Here is a 17,827-nt window from a genome sequence, read left to right on the forward strand (position 1 = left end):
GGTGCTTTCTTTCCTCTTGATCTCCAGAGATCCCGCTGTGTGTGTGCTCAGGTGCTCCATTAGCTGCAGGTAATTGACTCTCCCCTCCAAAACCCCCATGGGCCAAGCTATGCTAAATCCCTGCGGAATAAGATTCACCTGTGTCTAAGTGCGTGTGAGTAAGTGTGTGTGTGTGTGTGTGTGTGTGTGACATCTCAGAACACAGCACAATTCTCCCGTATTAAATGAACCCCACAAACGTAAAGCTAAATGAATTGTGCAGTGCTAATTCAGCACTAGTGCTATCGCTGCCGACCAGCAATCGCTGCTATAAAGTGTCCCTGCCTTAACGCAGCTCATTCGTTTTGGAGAGTGTCATTTCGCCCTACAGTCAGGTGAGTCTCCCTCTTTAAAGTGCAGGCCAGAGAGATGAGTGATCTCTGCAGGTGGACCCAACGCAGCTGAGGATCTTTAGCGTAGACAGGGCCTTGATGTGGGATTAGGGGAGCATTCTGAGGCTGGAGAAGGGGAAAGCTTCACCCAAACACACTGACACGAGCTGAGGCAGAGCTGCTGCATGGAGCCACATAGTACGACGACTTACATACACATCTTTTAAAAGACCTGGACTAAGTAAAGGGCCCAGCTTATATGCTGGGTGAAATTTATCAGCAAATATTGAGGCTGATATTGTTAAAATACTGCGAATCATTTAGCAGTAAGTAATGGTTGGTCTAATTATCATGAACTTAAAATCAAGAGGGGGCGGCATGGTGGCGCAGGAGGTAGTGTCGCAGTCACAGCTCCAGGGACCTGGAGGTTGTGGGTTCGAGTCCGGCTCCGGGTGACTGTCTGTGAGGAGTGTGGTGTGTTCTCCCTGTGTCTGCGTGGGTTTCCTCCGGGTGACTGTCTGTGAGGAGTCTGGTGTGTTCTCCCTGTGTCTGCGTGGGTTTCCTCCGGGTGACTGTCTGTGAGGAGTGTGGTGTGTTCTCTCTGTGTCTGCGTGGGTTTCCTCCGGGTGACTGTCTGTGAGGAGTGTGGTGTGTTCTCCCTGTGTCTGCGTGGGTTTCCTCCGGCTGCTCCGATTTCCTACCACGGTCCAAAAACACATGTTTGTAGGTGGATTAAGTTTGAGTGAATTTGTGAGTGTGTGTCGCCCTTTAATGGACTAGGCTCCCCCTCCAGTATGTGTCCCTGTCCTGCGCCCAATGATTCCGGGTAGACTCCGGACCCACCGCGACCCTGAACTGGATAAGCGGTTGCAGACAATGAATAAAATCAAAAGGACTGATCTAACAACTAAACATAAACCATGTAAAATTCACGATCAGCGTAATGAAAGATTAAAGTAAAATAAAATTATAGTAAAATAAAAAAAAACATGAATAGCTCATTAACAGAAACCAAACTATTTTTTTCCTTCTTTTGGTGACACTTTGTGTACCACACCCAAGCACTATTGTCCCCAGTGAAATGTAGGCCTGGGCAATAAATCAAAAATGAATCGAAATCAACATTCACAACTTCTAATTGACATAACCTTGTCACTATAGATTATATTATTCAATTTTATTCTGTTATGTCCCCACTGTGTGTTCATGTACTGTCCCTTTGAAACCATGCTACAAAAATGTAGTCACGTGATTCTGCCCCTATCTGCCACATGGAGGAGAACCTAAACGCCGAGGCCGACCGAGCGACTCGAGCTCACATTAAAGAAAATCACAGCGTCTGTGGTTTGGACGTGCTGTGTTTTGACTATAATTAATATGACACTGAACAAAAAGAAGTCAAATGTACATACTGACAACTCACAGATGACACCAGACAATCATAAAACATGAATGTTTGATACCAAACCCTTATTGATTTGTGGAATATTTCAAATGGCACTAGAGACCAGGAGAAAATTAGCTGCTTTTTTAAATGCTCACCCAGAACAAAAACAAACCCTGGGGGAAAATGAAACAGAGATGGGGGGAAAAAGAAGAAATATTTTAATGGAAGTTTATGAAGAAGCATGTTTTTTGCTCCCTGACAGGCTTTACATCATTGGGCTATTAGGGGTAGACCACTGGACCAGTCAGACCCTGCCCCCTGAGCAGTACTGCTGAGACTATGGCTCCATATCAAATATTAATCAGCCCTGTTCATCTCTATGATGAAAGCTGGAGGCAAATGCAGGGAGGGGGCAGCATGGGGTGGAGCGCTGCTTCAGAGCAGAGAAACAGCCAAGGAACCGGGGAGAAACAGGCAGAGAGCGGAGAAACCTTCCTGTTGTATGACATTATAGACAAATATTTGAGCGGACAACAGATGAACAGATGAGACGAATCCTAGTTGATTTACATATATTAAATTATTATGTTTACTAATGTGTATATAATTTAATACAGGGGTTGGACACTGAAACTGAAACACCTGTCATTGTAGTGTGGGAGGTTTCATGGCTAAATTGGAGCAGCCTGGTGGACAATCTTCATTAACTGCACACTGCACCAGTAAGACCATGTGCATCCAATGGTTCAAACATTGTGTCCTGAAGGCGGTGCCGTGTATCAGGACGACAATGCACCAATACACAGAGCAAGACTGGTGAAAGATTGGTTTGATGAACATGAAAGTGAAGTTGAACATCTCCCATGGCCTGCACAGTCACCAGATCTAAATATTATTGAGCCACTTTGGGGTGTTTTGGAGGAGCGAGTCAGGAAACGTTCTCCTCCACCAGATATAACTTTTTATTTTATTATATACTTGACCTCAATACTGGTCAAGTAAAGAAAGCCCTGAACAGCAAAGCAGGTTCTAATGGGAAATGGACTGGCCATTGTGCTGTGAAGTGTTCCTTGTGTACAAAGTGTGTGGGACGAGAGACTTCAAAGTGACTTGTGAAATATTGCTTTGTGAAACACACAGGCACACTTTGTTTGTCTTGAGTCTGGACGTTTTTGTGCCGGCTAACTACTAGCGTTTTTCAGCACGGAGAGAGGAAATGTATTAGAATGAACGGTAATATGATTAATGTAGAACGTTCATTATACTGTTTAGTTACGTATAATCCCCTGTCTTTAATCCTGTAACTGGAACAGCCCATTTGTCATGGCTTACCAGCGTGTTATTGCATCATTTAGTTACATCTAACAGTGTAAGATGGTTGGTCTACTGAGTAACAGTTTTCAGAAAGAATGTGAAAGATTTTTTGGTGAATTTTTCATCAAATTCTAACAACAAAGAAAACTGTGTGGAGTATGTCAGAATTAATCCAAACGGAGAGTTAGATTAGTGTGGAGTGGAGTGTGTACAGTGCAATGTGTTTGTGGAGTCTTATGGTGTGTGTGCACGAGTCTATTTAAGACTGCACTGAGAACGCAGGAAGCTGATTGGCCGGCACCAGCTTTACTGGACGTGAAAGAAAGAACCCAGAGAAGCTACGGCCAACTTTACCCTCCTAATCTTTATTTAAGTTCTTACACATTTTCAAATTAACTGTAGATAAATGAATACATTTATTTGTAAATATTAAACGTGTTGATGTGGTAGATGTGTAAATCCTCCATTCAATGCTGTGTATTCGTTAGAAGAAAAAGAAACACCTTTATTGATCCCCTTAGGGAAATTGCTTCTCTGCATTTGACCCACACTATTGAGCAATTCTTCACACACACTAGGGGCAGTGAACACAAACACAACCAGAGCAGGGTGCGGCCAGGCACCTTGGCGCCAGGAGAGAGGTTTGGGGGGTAGGTGCCTTGTTCAAGGGCACTTCAGCCATGAATGAGTTTTTACCTTGCCGCAAGCTCTCGTCTCTAACCTTCTCTAATTTCAAGGCCATGGCTGCCCCCAGCTGTGTTTGACATGCATTGTTGTGTTTTGCTGTATTTGGTGGCATGTAGAATCTTAACTCTTAATAGTAGTGACCGTGTTTTACACAGGGAAGGTAATACACTGTACAAAGCATATCTAATAATTCAATAATTACTTTTGCTTGCTGGGAGCGTTTGGAGAAGCACTATGTCACGGACTGATGATTACTGGTGATATTGTATTGCACATTAAATATGCAGATGTTGGTAAGAAATGCAAGATGCAGAACACAGAAAGACAAAACACATGAGGCTATACCCTGACACAGAGTGGTGTTCCCAAAGTGCCTATGATTGTAAGGGCTTTTCTGTAGTAGCCCCCCTCCCCCGCCAAAAAAAAAAAAAAGAAAATTATTTTAAAAAAAAACACCTTATTATCATATTACTAGTGGCAAATTTACTACTAATAATATCTGAGACTGTAAAACCCTTGAATGTGGAGGGCTGACTTTGTAGTAAAATTACCACAGTAAGTGTCTCAATATTCATTCATTCATTCATTCATTCATTCATTCGTTATCTGTAATAGTTCAGGTTCGCGGTGGGTCCAGAGCCTACCTGGAATCATTGGACGCAAGGCGGGAATACACCCTGGAGGGGGCGCCAGTCCTTCACAGGGCAACACAGACACACACACATTCACTCACACACTCACACCTACGGACACTTTTGAGTCACCAATCCACCTACCAACGTGTGTTTTTGGACTGTGGGAGGAAACCGGAGCAGCCGGAGGAAACCCACGCAGACACAGGGAGAACACACCACACTTCTCACAGACAGTCACCCGGAGGAAACCCACGCAGACACAGGGAGAACACACCACACTTCTCACAGACAGTCACACGGAGGAAACCCACGCAGACACAGAGAGAACACACCACACTCCTCACAGACAGTCACCTGGAGGAAACCCACGCGGACACAGGGAGAACACACCACACTCCTCACAGACAGTCACCCGGAGCGGGAATCGAACCCACAACCTCCAGGAGCTGTGTGACTGCGACACTACCTGCTGCGCCACCGTGCCGCCCACTGCCACAATATTGCAATGTAAATTTGTTGCAAATCTTATGACCTTACGGCAAATTGAATGATAAATGGACCAATAGAAGTGCTCAAAAATTACAACAAAAAAATTAAAACAAAAAATGTTTTTACATTCACTTCCATTATTTTTTTCCCCATTCTCCTGTGAAGTTACTCATTTGGGAGATACATGTTTTTAATTGGACAGCAATGAATTGCATAAGGCATTCATATATAGTTTAATTCACTTGAAATGCACCAGTATGGGAATAGTGGGCTGAATTTGGAAATGGATCTGTTTGGATTAGCTTTACAGAGATACGTAAAATAACTGTGTGAATACGTTTGCTTTTGGATAATTCCTGTTCCTTTTGTATGAAATGTTCACACACTTAAGGACGGCTGATGTTGTGAGTTTTGGTTTGATAATGGTGTTATGCGGCTTATGCATTAGTGCATTATGAGTGTGACAGATGTGCAGATTCACTACTGTACTCATCACTCATCACTCAGTGAGATTTTCAGGATTCAGGGAAAAGCTGGTATTGTTTTGGCTGCTGTTCCCGTTCTTTTTTTTTATTTTATATTTTTTCCTGGAGTCTCTATTGTGGTTCACAAAGTTTCCTCTTTGCTTTGTGTTTAATAATGGAGCCTTACATAACTCGTGGTAGGATATAGGCTATGCATGGTAATTTTGATCAAAAGCTGGTGCTAGCCAGACGCTGGATGCCCGCACAGTCTCAAGGAGCTGGATGCTGTTCTTCTGGCTCAGGAAGATGTGTGAAAGGCAGAGACTGTCAGCTGTTTGGCTCTAGGCGTGGCAGGGGGATAAAGGTGTGAGGCCATTTGGCTCCAGCAGAGCCGTGGCACTAAGAGGTCCCACACACTTTGCTAACTCCATTCAGCCCAGAGAGAGAGGGGAGGAGGGGGTGTGCACTTGGATGGGGGTGGGGGGGGCACTTGGGGGTGTGAAGCAGTGAACACACATCAACAAGAAGCCAACTTGTTTCTTTCGTCTGCATTTGAGTTCCTTTCTCCTTCAAAGGAAGGGCAAAAATCCACAAAGACTATTAATAGACCACTGTACAGCGGGGAATAAAGATAATTTCATTTGCATTAAAACCCTCAAAAACATGCTGGGAAACATTTCTGAAAAACTGCACTGAACTAAACAGTGTGTGGACGCCATGATGTTTCTAAGCAGGCTTTCGTACACAGTTGGTTGCAAATACCACAACCCTTTTTCGGACAGGGTTTTTCGAGCAAGGGGAGCTCTTCTGTGTTTTTATATTGTTCCAAATCGACCGTGTCAGTGTTTTTCTCTTTTGTCTCCTGAGAAAACAAGCTAGTCCACACCCACATATACTTTGCGGAGGAAGAGAGCGTGTAAAACCCATCCCCTGATGCCGCCGTGCAGAGACCCTCAGCAAAAACACCCAGAAGCTTGCCTGGTTAGCCTGGGTTTGGACGTCCCTGCAGCAGACAAGAGCTAAGAGGCAGTCTGGCAATGAAACTGTAGTCTTTTACCCCCATGATATTGTCCTAAAGACCCAAAGGATCCTGTACTAAATTGACCCAGTGTGCCAGAAGATGGACAGAATGAAGTGTTGTTGCCAGAAAAAAGAAACCCATCAGGGCTGGCAGCTGGAGAGCGTGTGTAGCACTTCTGGTCTTGAGAATGCTGGCAGGGTTGCATGAGTTTTGCTGCAGGACTCACTCTATTATAGCGACTTCTTTTGATATCGTTACCAAAACCACTTCTGAATGGTACATTTTTTCAAAACTTCTTAAAAATGAATTAAATTCCAGTGGTTTTTATTGTCATTTCATATAAAGTGTGTACAGAACACAGTGAAATGAAACAAGATATAATCATAACCATAAAATTACTCACTCTCTTGGGGCTAAATAAAGTGCACTAGTGCAAATGTTCAACAGTGCAGTATAACCATTAACAGTGAAGTGAAAGTGCATTAACACTGAATGGTAAATACTAGTGAGGAGAAGCAGTGTGGTTTTTGACCAGTAAACAGTGGGATTCATGTAAGTGAAATAAAGTGTGCTATTATTATATTGACATTCTGAGTCTGATAGTTTGGGTGTAGCAGCAGTAGCACAGTCTAGATGTGAGGCCCAAATGCTTCAGTACCATTTCTTCACTCCAAAATGTCAGTGATGGAGGGAAGGAGGACACGGATGATCTTCTCAGCTGTCCTCACTATCTACTGCAGGGATGTGTGAGTCAAAGTGGTGCAATTCATAAACCAGGTAATGATGCAGCTGCTCAGGGTGCTCTCAGTGGTCACTCTGTAGAATATCATGAGAATGGGAGGTGGTAAGACGTGACTTCCTCAGAGCTTTGCAAGAAGTAGAGACACTGCTGGACTCTCTTGGTTATGGAGCTGATGTTGAGGGACCAGGTGAAGTTCTTAGCCAGGTGAGCACCAAAGAGTTTGGTGCTCTTGTCGATGCTCATCTCCACAACAGAGCTGAAATTAGAGGCGGAACGTGGGTGTGGCTTAAACCACCAACGGGTGTAAGGCTCTGAAACTGTTTAGAGTGACTTTGGTAACTTGAATGTGGCATTATTTAGAGAGCCAGTTAATTTGATACTTGGTAGTACTGGAGTATTAGGCCTGGTACACAATACATTTAAAATTTCCATACCATTCACAAGCACAATATTTACATCATAAAATTGATTAAATGACTATAAGAAGCTTCTGAGCTGTCTGTGTGCTGCCTGATGCAGTGGACATTTGGAGGCTTGTACAGATGTATCTTTGCATAAACTACCAACTGACCATCTCTCTGTCTCCTTCACAGCCATGTTCAACCTCATCCCTGTGGGTCTGCGAGTGGTGGCCATCCAGGGCGTCCAGACCAAGCTCTATCTGGCCATGAACAGCGAGGGCTACCTGTACACATCAGTGAGTAACGCCACCGTTTTACACTACAAATGCACTACAAAAAGTAGTAAAGCAAGCAGTGATTTCTAAAAATATTTAAGTTAAAAGAGAAAAAATGCTTCCAAACATTTGTCGTGTGTCTGCATCTGAGTGTGTGTTACACAGGGGTCTGCTGTGCTTTTCTTGTTGCTTTCTTCGGGGTCTGAAAAAAGAACCCCACCCCTGCTGTTGAGCTCCACACAGACAGAAAGGCACTTACACAAACACACACCACATTCACACTTTGTGGCCTTTGCTGCCTTTTAGATTCCCACCCAACACAAGCAAAGTGTTTTCTCACTTCAGAGCATCTATCAATCCTGTTTTCTTACGTAAATCGCATCACACTATGAAGTGTGTGAAAACGTCAGTCTCTGACTCCTGAACACACTCATCCCTCTCTCCCTGCACTCCCTCCACACACACACACACACACACATACACTTTTGTAAACACATGATGCTCCCTGTCTCTGCTAATCCCACTCCTGTCCTCCATATGGCTGCCTGTCAGAGCTGTGGAGTGTGTGCAGCTGGAGAGGGTGAATCAGACAGTGTGTGTGTGCTTGTGTGTTGTTCAACAACATGTTTGTAACCTCAGCTACTGTGATCGTCAGTCAGATTCAATCCACATTGTATACGGCTCTAATGCTCACTTTTAGTTTTGTATAAAGCACCCATTTAATTTGAATTAAAACCCCTATAAACCTTCTTAAAGTTTACCACGTAACTGTTTATATATAATATATATATATGCTGTCAATATTAACGTTGTAACTTTAACACAAACAGGGATGTAACGCATTAATTTCTAAAGCTAATTAATCATTTTACTCAGTTTTGCTACAACGTCCTCACAGATGTATTACCAGTTTAACTGAGCAATATATACACAACATCACTCCTGAGTTCTGACGGTAGATTACATTTTATTTATGCTGCATTATATGTTCAATATCATAACAAACTCTCACTCCCTAACCTCTTCCTCCTCTTCCCTCTAATGCTCACGCATTCTTAATCCATCTGTTTCTCTCTTAAAGCTCCCCCTGAAACTTTTACTCAGCAAATTAAACGAGTAATTAAAACATCATTAAAACTGTATTGAGGTGTTATAAAAAGTGAAAAACAACTTTCATTTCGCCAGTTTGTCATATCACACTGTACATTTATCTCCCTCCTAAAAATACAAGGCAGTATTAGCATTTTATCTTCATTGTTTATTTAACTGATAGACCCAACTAATACTAATATAAATATAACTCCGTTGTGTTGATCTCACATTGAGTCTTTTACTTTACGTTTAAATAATAATGAAGTCATTACGTTTGAATCTGAAGCTGGCAAATCACTGAAGGTGTAGATGTTTTGCATTTCTTTCCTCGAATGAAGAAACGCATATCTTCCAGTACATTCAGCCTGACAAAATGAATGGTGGCCCACCGAGGCCAAAACAAAACAGTGAATAGCAAAAAATAGTAAGCAAACAAAAGATGGAAAGGGGAAAAAAAAGATGAGATGGTAAACACACACACACAAGAGTTTCCCATCAAGTTAATATGTTCTCTGCTCATGTTGCTTGTTGTAAATAGTATGTTTATTTTGAACTTGCCATATCATTGTTTTAGGAAATAAACCCATTTGTAACTCAAGCTGTTTTGGTATGTACCACCTTTGGTTTACGTTCGTGCAGTTAGTGGTCACCCGTATTTGAAGTCAGTTCCATTTAAGTAATTGGAAACAACAAATAAGTCAATATTACCCACTTATGAAGCAGGAATAGAGCAATATCCTCATCTTTATTTCTGTTTTTTCAACAATTGGATGTCTCCAATTTATATTGGACGTATTGGACAGATAACTATGAGGAAATATCCTCTGAATTTTATAAAAAGTGAACATCCCCATTAAGTAACAAATATTATAAAGGAACTGCAATTTTACTTGAATGCAGGCTTTGGCTGCTCTGCCTGTTGCTGGTGATGGTGTACTGCAGTAGTGTGGGGGTGCAGTGCATTATTGGGGAGTTTGTTGTTTGACTATGTCCTAGCGTCCTACTAACCCTTTCAACACAAACACAACACACTCACAACCTTATCAGACTCGACCTTCCGCCTATTTGGACCCGACCAAATGTCGGCGCACTGGCATCAGTCCTGGTTACTATGGCAACGAGGCCATGCCGACGTGGGCTGTGCAACCGCGTGCTGTTCACTATCACTTTCACAAAGCCTTTGCTTCACACATAATCTCATCACTTTCATATTTCCGTATCATCAGAGCTGCTGTGTTTACTACGCCGCAGCCTCGTGCTTTTCGACGTACTACAGTTCCTTCTCCTGGCAGGACGCCGTGTGTGTGTGGGGGGGGGTATAACGGAATGACTTATGAATACGCTCTCCTGACCGGGGTAGCTTGCGCCACCATTCTGATTAGAACCTGTAAAAGTCATGAATAATGCAGCCAGCTGTCCCACAAAATAAATATATAACTGAGAACTTCAAGTGCCACTGCAAATGTCAAGATTTTTGCGATGTGCCAGGCATAACTAGAGCAAATGACAGGGACCTGTGTTTTTTGACAGGAAAGAGAGAGAGAGAGTTTTCTGAAAAAGATCTCCAGGCATCTTGCTGCAGAGCCTACCTCATACCAACACACACCCACGCAAATACTCACATGCAAAAAATGCACACGCGCGCACACAGTAGTTTCACTATTTCTTCCACCATATGGTGAACAACAGACTAATGAGGCTGAAGAGATGGAGAATGCTGAGGGCCTCGTCTATTGTTTAATAAGTAAACAGTAAACCATTTTTTTTTTGTCTTCAAAGCTGAGGCGTGGGAGTTTTAAGTTTGAGGAGCAGTTATTTTAACCATAATCCAAATTATGCCAAATATCGTTTTTCCATGTAACTTAATCATTTAGATCCATTACTGCAAACAGAGTCGTGAGTAAATCATAACTAAGAGGATGGGTATTGGTAATGCTCTTCCTCTGATGTGGAGATGTTAAATTTCGTTCAATAAGCATCGTCATTAATAACAAGTGATTAACATTCGCAGGCTTTGAAAACGATATATATTTGTCGCTATACAATACAATAAATTCAGTACACTATAATAGAAATACAAAGCTTGAAATCATATTAATTATTCAAGCTCATTTAATCCTACGTTGTTTTATTTCTTTATCCACAAACAGATTTTGTGACTTCACAAAAGAATAAAAGTAAACATACGTTTTTGTAGTATTCTGCAGCTTGGATGACATTTGTCTTGCACTGGATGAGCTTGGTATTAGCATACATAGGCTTCAAGAACTGGGCTGGCTTTCTTTACATGGGTTGCATACCAAGTTTTAATCTGCATGATATGATATGCCCTTTAAACAGTCCTGTGTGCCTTACTTCAACATTCTTGCAAAATGTTCCCAAACCTAGGGTTAAGTTTAGGGTCCGTACACGCAAGATAAGGCAAGGAAGTATACACATGCAGCTCTGGTCTCTTTAGAGGGCCACAGAAGGGGTGTGTATTTTGAAATCCAGCAGGAAACCCGTACGCTTAGGGCTGGGGTTAGGAGTTCATTTTCCAGTTCAGCCAAGAGAGGTTACTTGTTCATACTCCCCATGTCACAGTAATAAGAGAGTACAGTCATGAGATGATGTGGCAGAAATTGGAAATAAACATTTTCATCCATGCATTCATTCATTCATTGTCTGTCACGGTGGGTCCAGAGCCTACCTGGAATCATTGGGCGCAAGGCAGGAATACACCCTAGAGGGGGCGCAAGTCCTTCACAGGGCAACACACACTCACACATTCACTCACTCACTCACACCTATGGACACTTTTGAGTCACCAATCCACCTACCAACGTGTGTTTTTGGACTGTGGGAGGAAACCGGAGCACCCGGAGGAAACCCACGCAGACACAGAGAGAACACACCACACTCCTCACAGACATTCACCCAGAGGAAACCCACGCAGACACAGTGAGAACACATCACACTCCTCACAGACAGTCACCCGGAGGAAACCCACGCAGACACAGAGAGAACACACCACACTCCTCACAGACATTCACCCAGAGGAAACCCACGCAGACACAGAGAGAACACACCACACTCCTCACAGACAGACACCTGGAGGAAACCCACGCAGACACAGAGAGAACACACCACACTCCTCACAGACAGTCACCCGGAGGAAACCCACGCAGACACAGTGAGAACACATCACACTCCTCACAGACAGTCACCCGGAGGAAACCCACGCAGACACAGAGAGAACCCACCACACTCCTCACAGACAGTCACCCGGAGGAAACCCACGCAGACACAGAGAGAACACACCACACTCCTCACAGACAGTCACCCGGAGGAAACCCATGCAGACACAGAGAGAACACACCACACTCCTCACAGACAGTCACCCGGAGGAAACCCACGCAGACACAGGGAGAACACATCACACTCCTCACAGACATTCACCCAGAGGAAACCCACGCAGACACAGGGAGAACACACCACACTCCTCACAGACAGTCACCCGGAGGAAACCCACGCAGACACAGGGAGAACACATCACACTCCTCACAGACATTCACCCAGAGGAAACCCACGCAGACACAGGGAGAACACACCACACTCCTCACAGACAGTCACCCGGAGGAAACCCACGCCGACACAGGGAGAACACATCACACTCCTCACAGACATTCACCCAGAGGAAACCCACGCAGACACAGAGAGAACACACCACACTCCTCACAGACAGTCACCCGGTGGAAACCCACGCAGACACAGAGAGAACACACCACACTCCTCACAGACAGTCACCTGGAGCGGGTCTCTGGAGATGTGTGACTGCAACACTACCCGCTGCACCACCGTGCCCATAAACATTTCAAATAATAATAATAATAATAAAGCAAAAATATTGTATTATTAAATAAATTCTCCCATATTTTTGCTATTTCTGCTGCATCTCATGATTATATTCTGTAATCTTTCACAGAAATGAAACTGAAGACAGCTGAGCCTGTAAACAGTTGGGTTGAAGCCTGAGAGAAAGGCATGTGATCAGATTGTAATGAATAGTACAGCTGTGTACAGTGTGTGATGGGAGAAACAGAGGTGGAATAATAATAAAAACAAACACATGCAGTCTGTACTTAACATCATTTAAGTCCAGTGCCGGTTCCCACTGTGTGCTTTTAATGACGCTAGCCTCGGCCTGGGTAATTAAATTGTACGCTCAAACGTGCTCATTAAATTAAATAAAGACATTATAATCTCTGCAGCAGCAGCATTACTTCAAGGCAAGCTCGTGTTAGGTAGAAGCAGCCTGTACTTATCAGACAACTGCTTAGCCAGCCACTGTATACTGCTCTTCCTTGTGTGTTTATGGTTCGTTGTGAACCTTAGATTGCAGAGCTTTGAAGAGCTTTTTGCATTGTAGTATGTGTGGAGTTTGACTCTTTTACAGACTACACACAAACACACTGAATGGCCAAAAGTGCTTAAACATAAGCTATTTAATCTTAAATCAAGGGTCTTAATATGTAGGAGCATCTGAGCTAGTGCAACATGACAGTCTCATGTTCCAAATCTAATCAAAAACATTACAGAAATGTTCCATCATCAAGTTCAGATGTCTTCAGATCTGGACCTTGGCTCCAGGTTCCAGGCCAGGATTTTAAAACGGTCAACCGTATGAAAGTGGCTGTGAAGGAAATGGCTCTTTAATTCCTTATTAATCGTGTGCTATATAGTGAAGCACTATTTAGTTCATTAAGTACTGTCAGAATCACAAGTAAATTTGGATACTTCCACTGTCCGTTGTTTAGGGATGAAGGCTCGGGTATTGACCTACGATGTTAAATACAAATTACAAGTGCATTGTGGGAGAGAGTAGTGACAAAATCATGCTTGAATACCTGGCCAATTAGGGACGTTAGCATTGGTTACAGAGTCATACCATTGTAAAATACTGGCCTTGAACCTTGATCCAACATCTCTGATATTAAACTGAAACCACAGCGTAAGGGGGAAAGACATGCTATAAGAGCTGTACATTACAGATGAAATGCTGTTTGAGTATGTTTTCACATATTATTATTATTATTTTGCCTTATAATGTAAGCTACAGGGAGGCACGGTGGCGCAGCAGGTTAGTGTCGCAGTCACACAGCTCCAGGGGCCTGGAGGTTGTGGGTTTGATTCCCGCTCCGGGTGACTGTCTGTGAGGAGTGTGGTGTGTTCTCCCTGTGTCTGCGCGGGTTTCCTGCGGGTGACTGTCTGTGAGGTGTGTGGTGTGTTCTCCGGGTGCTGCAGTTTCCTCCCACAGTCCAAAAACACGTTGCAGGTGGATTGGCGACTCAAAAGTGTAGGTGTGAGTGTGTGTGTGTTGCCCTGTGAAGGACTGGCGCCCCCTCCAGGGTGTATTCCCGCCTTGCGTCCAATGATTCCAGGTAGGCTCTGGACCCACCGCGACCCTGAACTGGATAAGGGTTACAGATTGGAATTTATGTAGTTTCTCTGAGACGCTACTCATTTTTAGATCACTCTGAGCGAGCCTGTCTGCTAAATGATGAAACAAAGGAAGGTATTTGAATGTAAATATTTGACTGAATGAACACGAATGTAACTGAATTAAAGATGGCCGTGGGGCAGTGGATATGGAGCTGAGCGTTCTGAGGATGGAGAGCTTTCTGCTGGCGTGTTTAGCGTGTGACGGCTGGGAGTGGTGGGAGCTGCTAGTGTGTGCCGAGCATGTGTGTTTGTGTGTGATGAAGGCTTTGCTGCCATGGATCCTCGCTCCGTCAGGGCTGAGCAGGCAGCCAATAGGAGAGCAGTGATGTTGGGGGAAATCCCCAATCAGTGACGAGGAGGCAGCCAGTGACGTAGAGCAAAGACTAAAGCTGCGTGTTCACCCCCTCGTGATTCTGTGTGTGCGTGCATGTACACGTGTGTGTGTGTGTGTGTGTGTGTGTAAAATGGACATTTCCCTTTGTTCTTTTTTTTTTCTTTCTTTCCAAATGGCGTCTGGTATGTGATATTTTCACAATACTGTTGAATCTGTTTATTTCTGCGTATATTACATATTAGCATTTTAGCAGAAGTCCAATCAGAAGAGATTGTGTGTGTGTGAGAGAGAGAGAGAGAGAGAGAGCGCTATGTGCGGATGGAGAAGAAAATGTGAGAGAGAGAAAGAGAGAATGTTCATATGTGGATGAGTCAGAATGTACCAGTGTAAATATATTCATCCATCAGTGTGACAACGGGTGGGAGAGAGGGAGAATCAATTAAAAATGTATTCAGCTCTTTTCTTTTCTCTCTTCTGCTCTTCCTTTACAGTCCTCCCTTCAACAGAGCACCACATGCTCAATACAGCTTGGCACTCTTGCTGTGTGTGTGTGTGTGTGTGTATTCGTGTCCATGGCTGCTCAGCTGTACTCCCACCAGCAGATAGTGTATGAAAGTGAGACCAATTAGCACAGCTCAGTATCATCAGCGCAGACACATTTAAAGAGAATTTGTAAGTAAAGTAAGAGCTAAGCTTGCACTGTATATCATTACTTACCCATTACTGCAATGCTGGCCTATTGCAGAACTTTCAGTATGCAAATAAGCCCTGTAATCAGTCTCATTATTGTGTGCTGTGAGAATCCTGATCCTAGATCTTGGCTTCAGTTATTTTTAATAAATCTCAAGACAAAGCTGGGTAGCAACTACAATGAAGAACTTAAATGAGTGGAGCATAACGAGTACAGAAGGTTCCAGACACTGCAGTATTTCAGCAGAAACAAACGGTCCCTGAGGTGAGAGACTGTTACTGCACAGTGTGATCAGACTGCGCTCAAGTTTGTCAACATGTGACATGCAGTAATTCTACTGTAACGAAGGGTATTTGTCGGTAGCTGGTCCACGCTTTACCGCAGTAAACGCCTCTCCTCCTCTGTAAGACCATACATTGCTGTTTGGATTTGGATGTATTAAGTATACTTAATGGGCGGCACGGTGGTGCAGCAGTTAGTGTCGCAGTCACACAGCTCCAGGGACCTGGAGGTTGTGGGTTCGATTCCCGCTCCGGGTGACTGTCTGTGAGGAGTTGGTGTGTTCTCCCTGTGTCTGCGTGGGTTTCCTCCAGGTGACTGTCTGTGAGGAGTGTGGTGTGTTCTCTCTGTGTCTGCGTGGGTTTTCTCCGGGTGACTGTCTGTAAGGACTCCTCCCACAGTCCAAAAACACGCGTTGGTCAGTGGATTGGTGACTCAAAAGTGTCCGTAGGTGTGAGTGTGTGAGTGAATGTGTGTGTGTGTGTGTGTGTGTCTGTGTTGCCCTGTGAAGGACTGGCGCCCCCTCCAGGGTGTGTTCCCGCCTTGCGCCCAATGATTCCAGGTAGGCTCTGGACCCACCGCGACCCTGAACTGGATAAGGGTTACAGATAATGAATGAAGTATACTTACTACACTACACTGAAAGATCACATGTATTTTGCTTAAATAAACGTTATGTTGTCACAGATTTAGTTTCAAAAATATCCTAAAATACAAACCTGACTTGCAGCCACAGCTGGCTGTTGGCTTTGTTACTTTTACACAATCAGGGTTTTAACTCTGCTAATGCTTCCAAAATTTAAACTATAGATGTTTGATGATGTGTTTTTTGGCCTAGAGTCATTTCATTGCATAGAACTTCTAGAGTGCCGCACATGGCATGTGTCAAGAACAGACCGAAAACCTACGTTCTATGTGAGAAGATAATAAACTGATTAATATAGCCGTATATGGCGCTGTGCTGTTGTGTTTTTATGAGGGGATCAGACACAGCAGGGCTGCTAGAATTTTTAAAGCCCTCTGTGTCACTGCTGGAGTGAGAATAGTCCACCAACCAAAAATACCCAGCCAACAGCGTCCTGTGTCCATTGATGAATGGCTAGAGAACAACCAACACAAACGGTGCAGCATCAGATGAGTTACTGTCTCTGAATTTACATCTATAAGCTGAACCAGAGTGGACACAGTGTTTATAAACTCGAGCAGCACTACTGTGTCTGATCCACTCATAGTCAGTGTCACTGCAGCGCTCAGAATGATCCACAACCTGAATCATACCTTTTCTGGGGGGGTCCTGACCTTTTGAAGAGCAGGGTGAAACAGAGGTAAGAAAGTATGCAGAGAAACAATAGGAGTGCTTCCCTATGGATGGGGGAGCTGATACAATGGAGTGTGAGTGTAAATACATTAAATGAAATTGAATTAAATTGAAGGAATCAGCTGTGGGCAGAGCATAGATAGATTAATCTGAATGGAAACACAATGTGAGAAGTCCCTATCCTACAACCCTGCAAGGAGCTGTGGCAGCTGTGGAATAATATGTTTGCTGCAGTAGGAAACAGATAAAACGTGATATTACCCCTGAGACTGAAACATTAGAATCGCACTTGGTCACAGTGTTGCAGCAGATTGTACCCATAATCCATCAGCCCAGCCCTGGTGGTGCACTTTTCTGTGTGTGTTTGCTCTGGAGGTGCTTTTGAAGTGCTGTAATTCGTTTAGTGTTGGGTCATTAGGAGCGAGCAGGGATGGGGGCATTAGTGGCAATGCTCCACTGAGACTCTGCAGCTGCTTGTATCATAAGGCGTCAGGGCCGGGTCTGCAGATCCAGGGAGGCTTCTGTGTATGAGAAGAGCAGGGCTGTCTGTGTCCCAATGGCTTCTTTCAGGTTGAAACATACAGTTCTAAAATCTTTATTTATTTGGATTAGGCTCTTTTAAATTCTGTAAACTTTACAGCGAAATAATCCTGAACTGAAGGGGCCCACTTTGCTGCAACAAAAGCCTGTACTCTTCTGAGAAGACTTTACATAAGGTGCCTGAACATTTCTGGGATGATTTCAAAGTCGGCTGGATTGTTGAATGATTACATTTCTGGCTTTGAAAACCACAACAACGGTGGTGGTAACATTTGGCGCAGTTTACTCATTGTGTGTTCACAATGT

General features: G+C 43.7%; 1 protein-coding gene across 8 annotated transcripts in view; it reads left to right on the forward strand.

The window, feature by feature from the left end:
* fgf13a (fibroblast growth factor 13a) overlaps positions 1–17,827 on the forward strand; it is a 167,294-nt gene that overhangs the window by 133,252 nt on the left and 16,215 nt on the right. For all 8 annotated transcript variants that reach the window (XM_066648754.1, XM_066648760.1, XM_066648753.1 and 5 more), the window contains one exon: positions 7,704–7,807. In XM_066648754.1, coding sequence (XP_066504851.1) covers positions 7,704–7,807 — 104 coding nt within the window. The remainder of the gene's footprint in view (positions 1–7,703; positions 7,808–17,827) is intronic.

Source organism: Hoplias malabaricus, chromosome 17 (assembly GCF_029633855.1).
Source record: "Hoplias malabaricus isolate fHopMal1 chromosome 17, fHopMal1.hap1, whole genome shotgun sequence".
Taxonomy (NCBI): domain Eukaryota; kingdom Metazoa; phylum Chordata; class Actinopteri; order Characiformes; family Erythrinidae; genus Hoplias; species Hoplias malabaricus.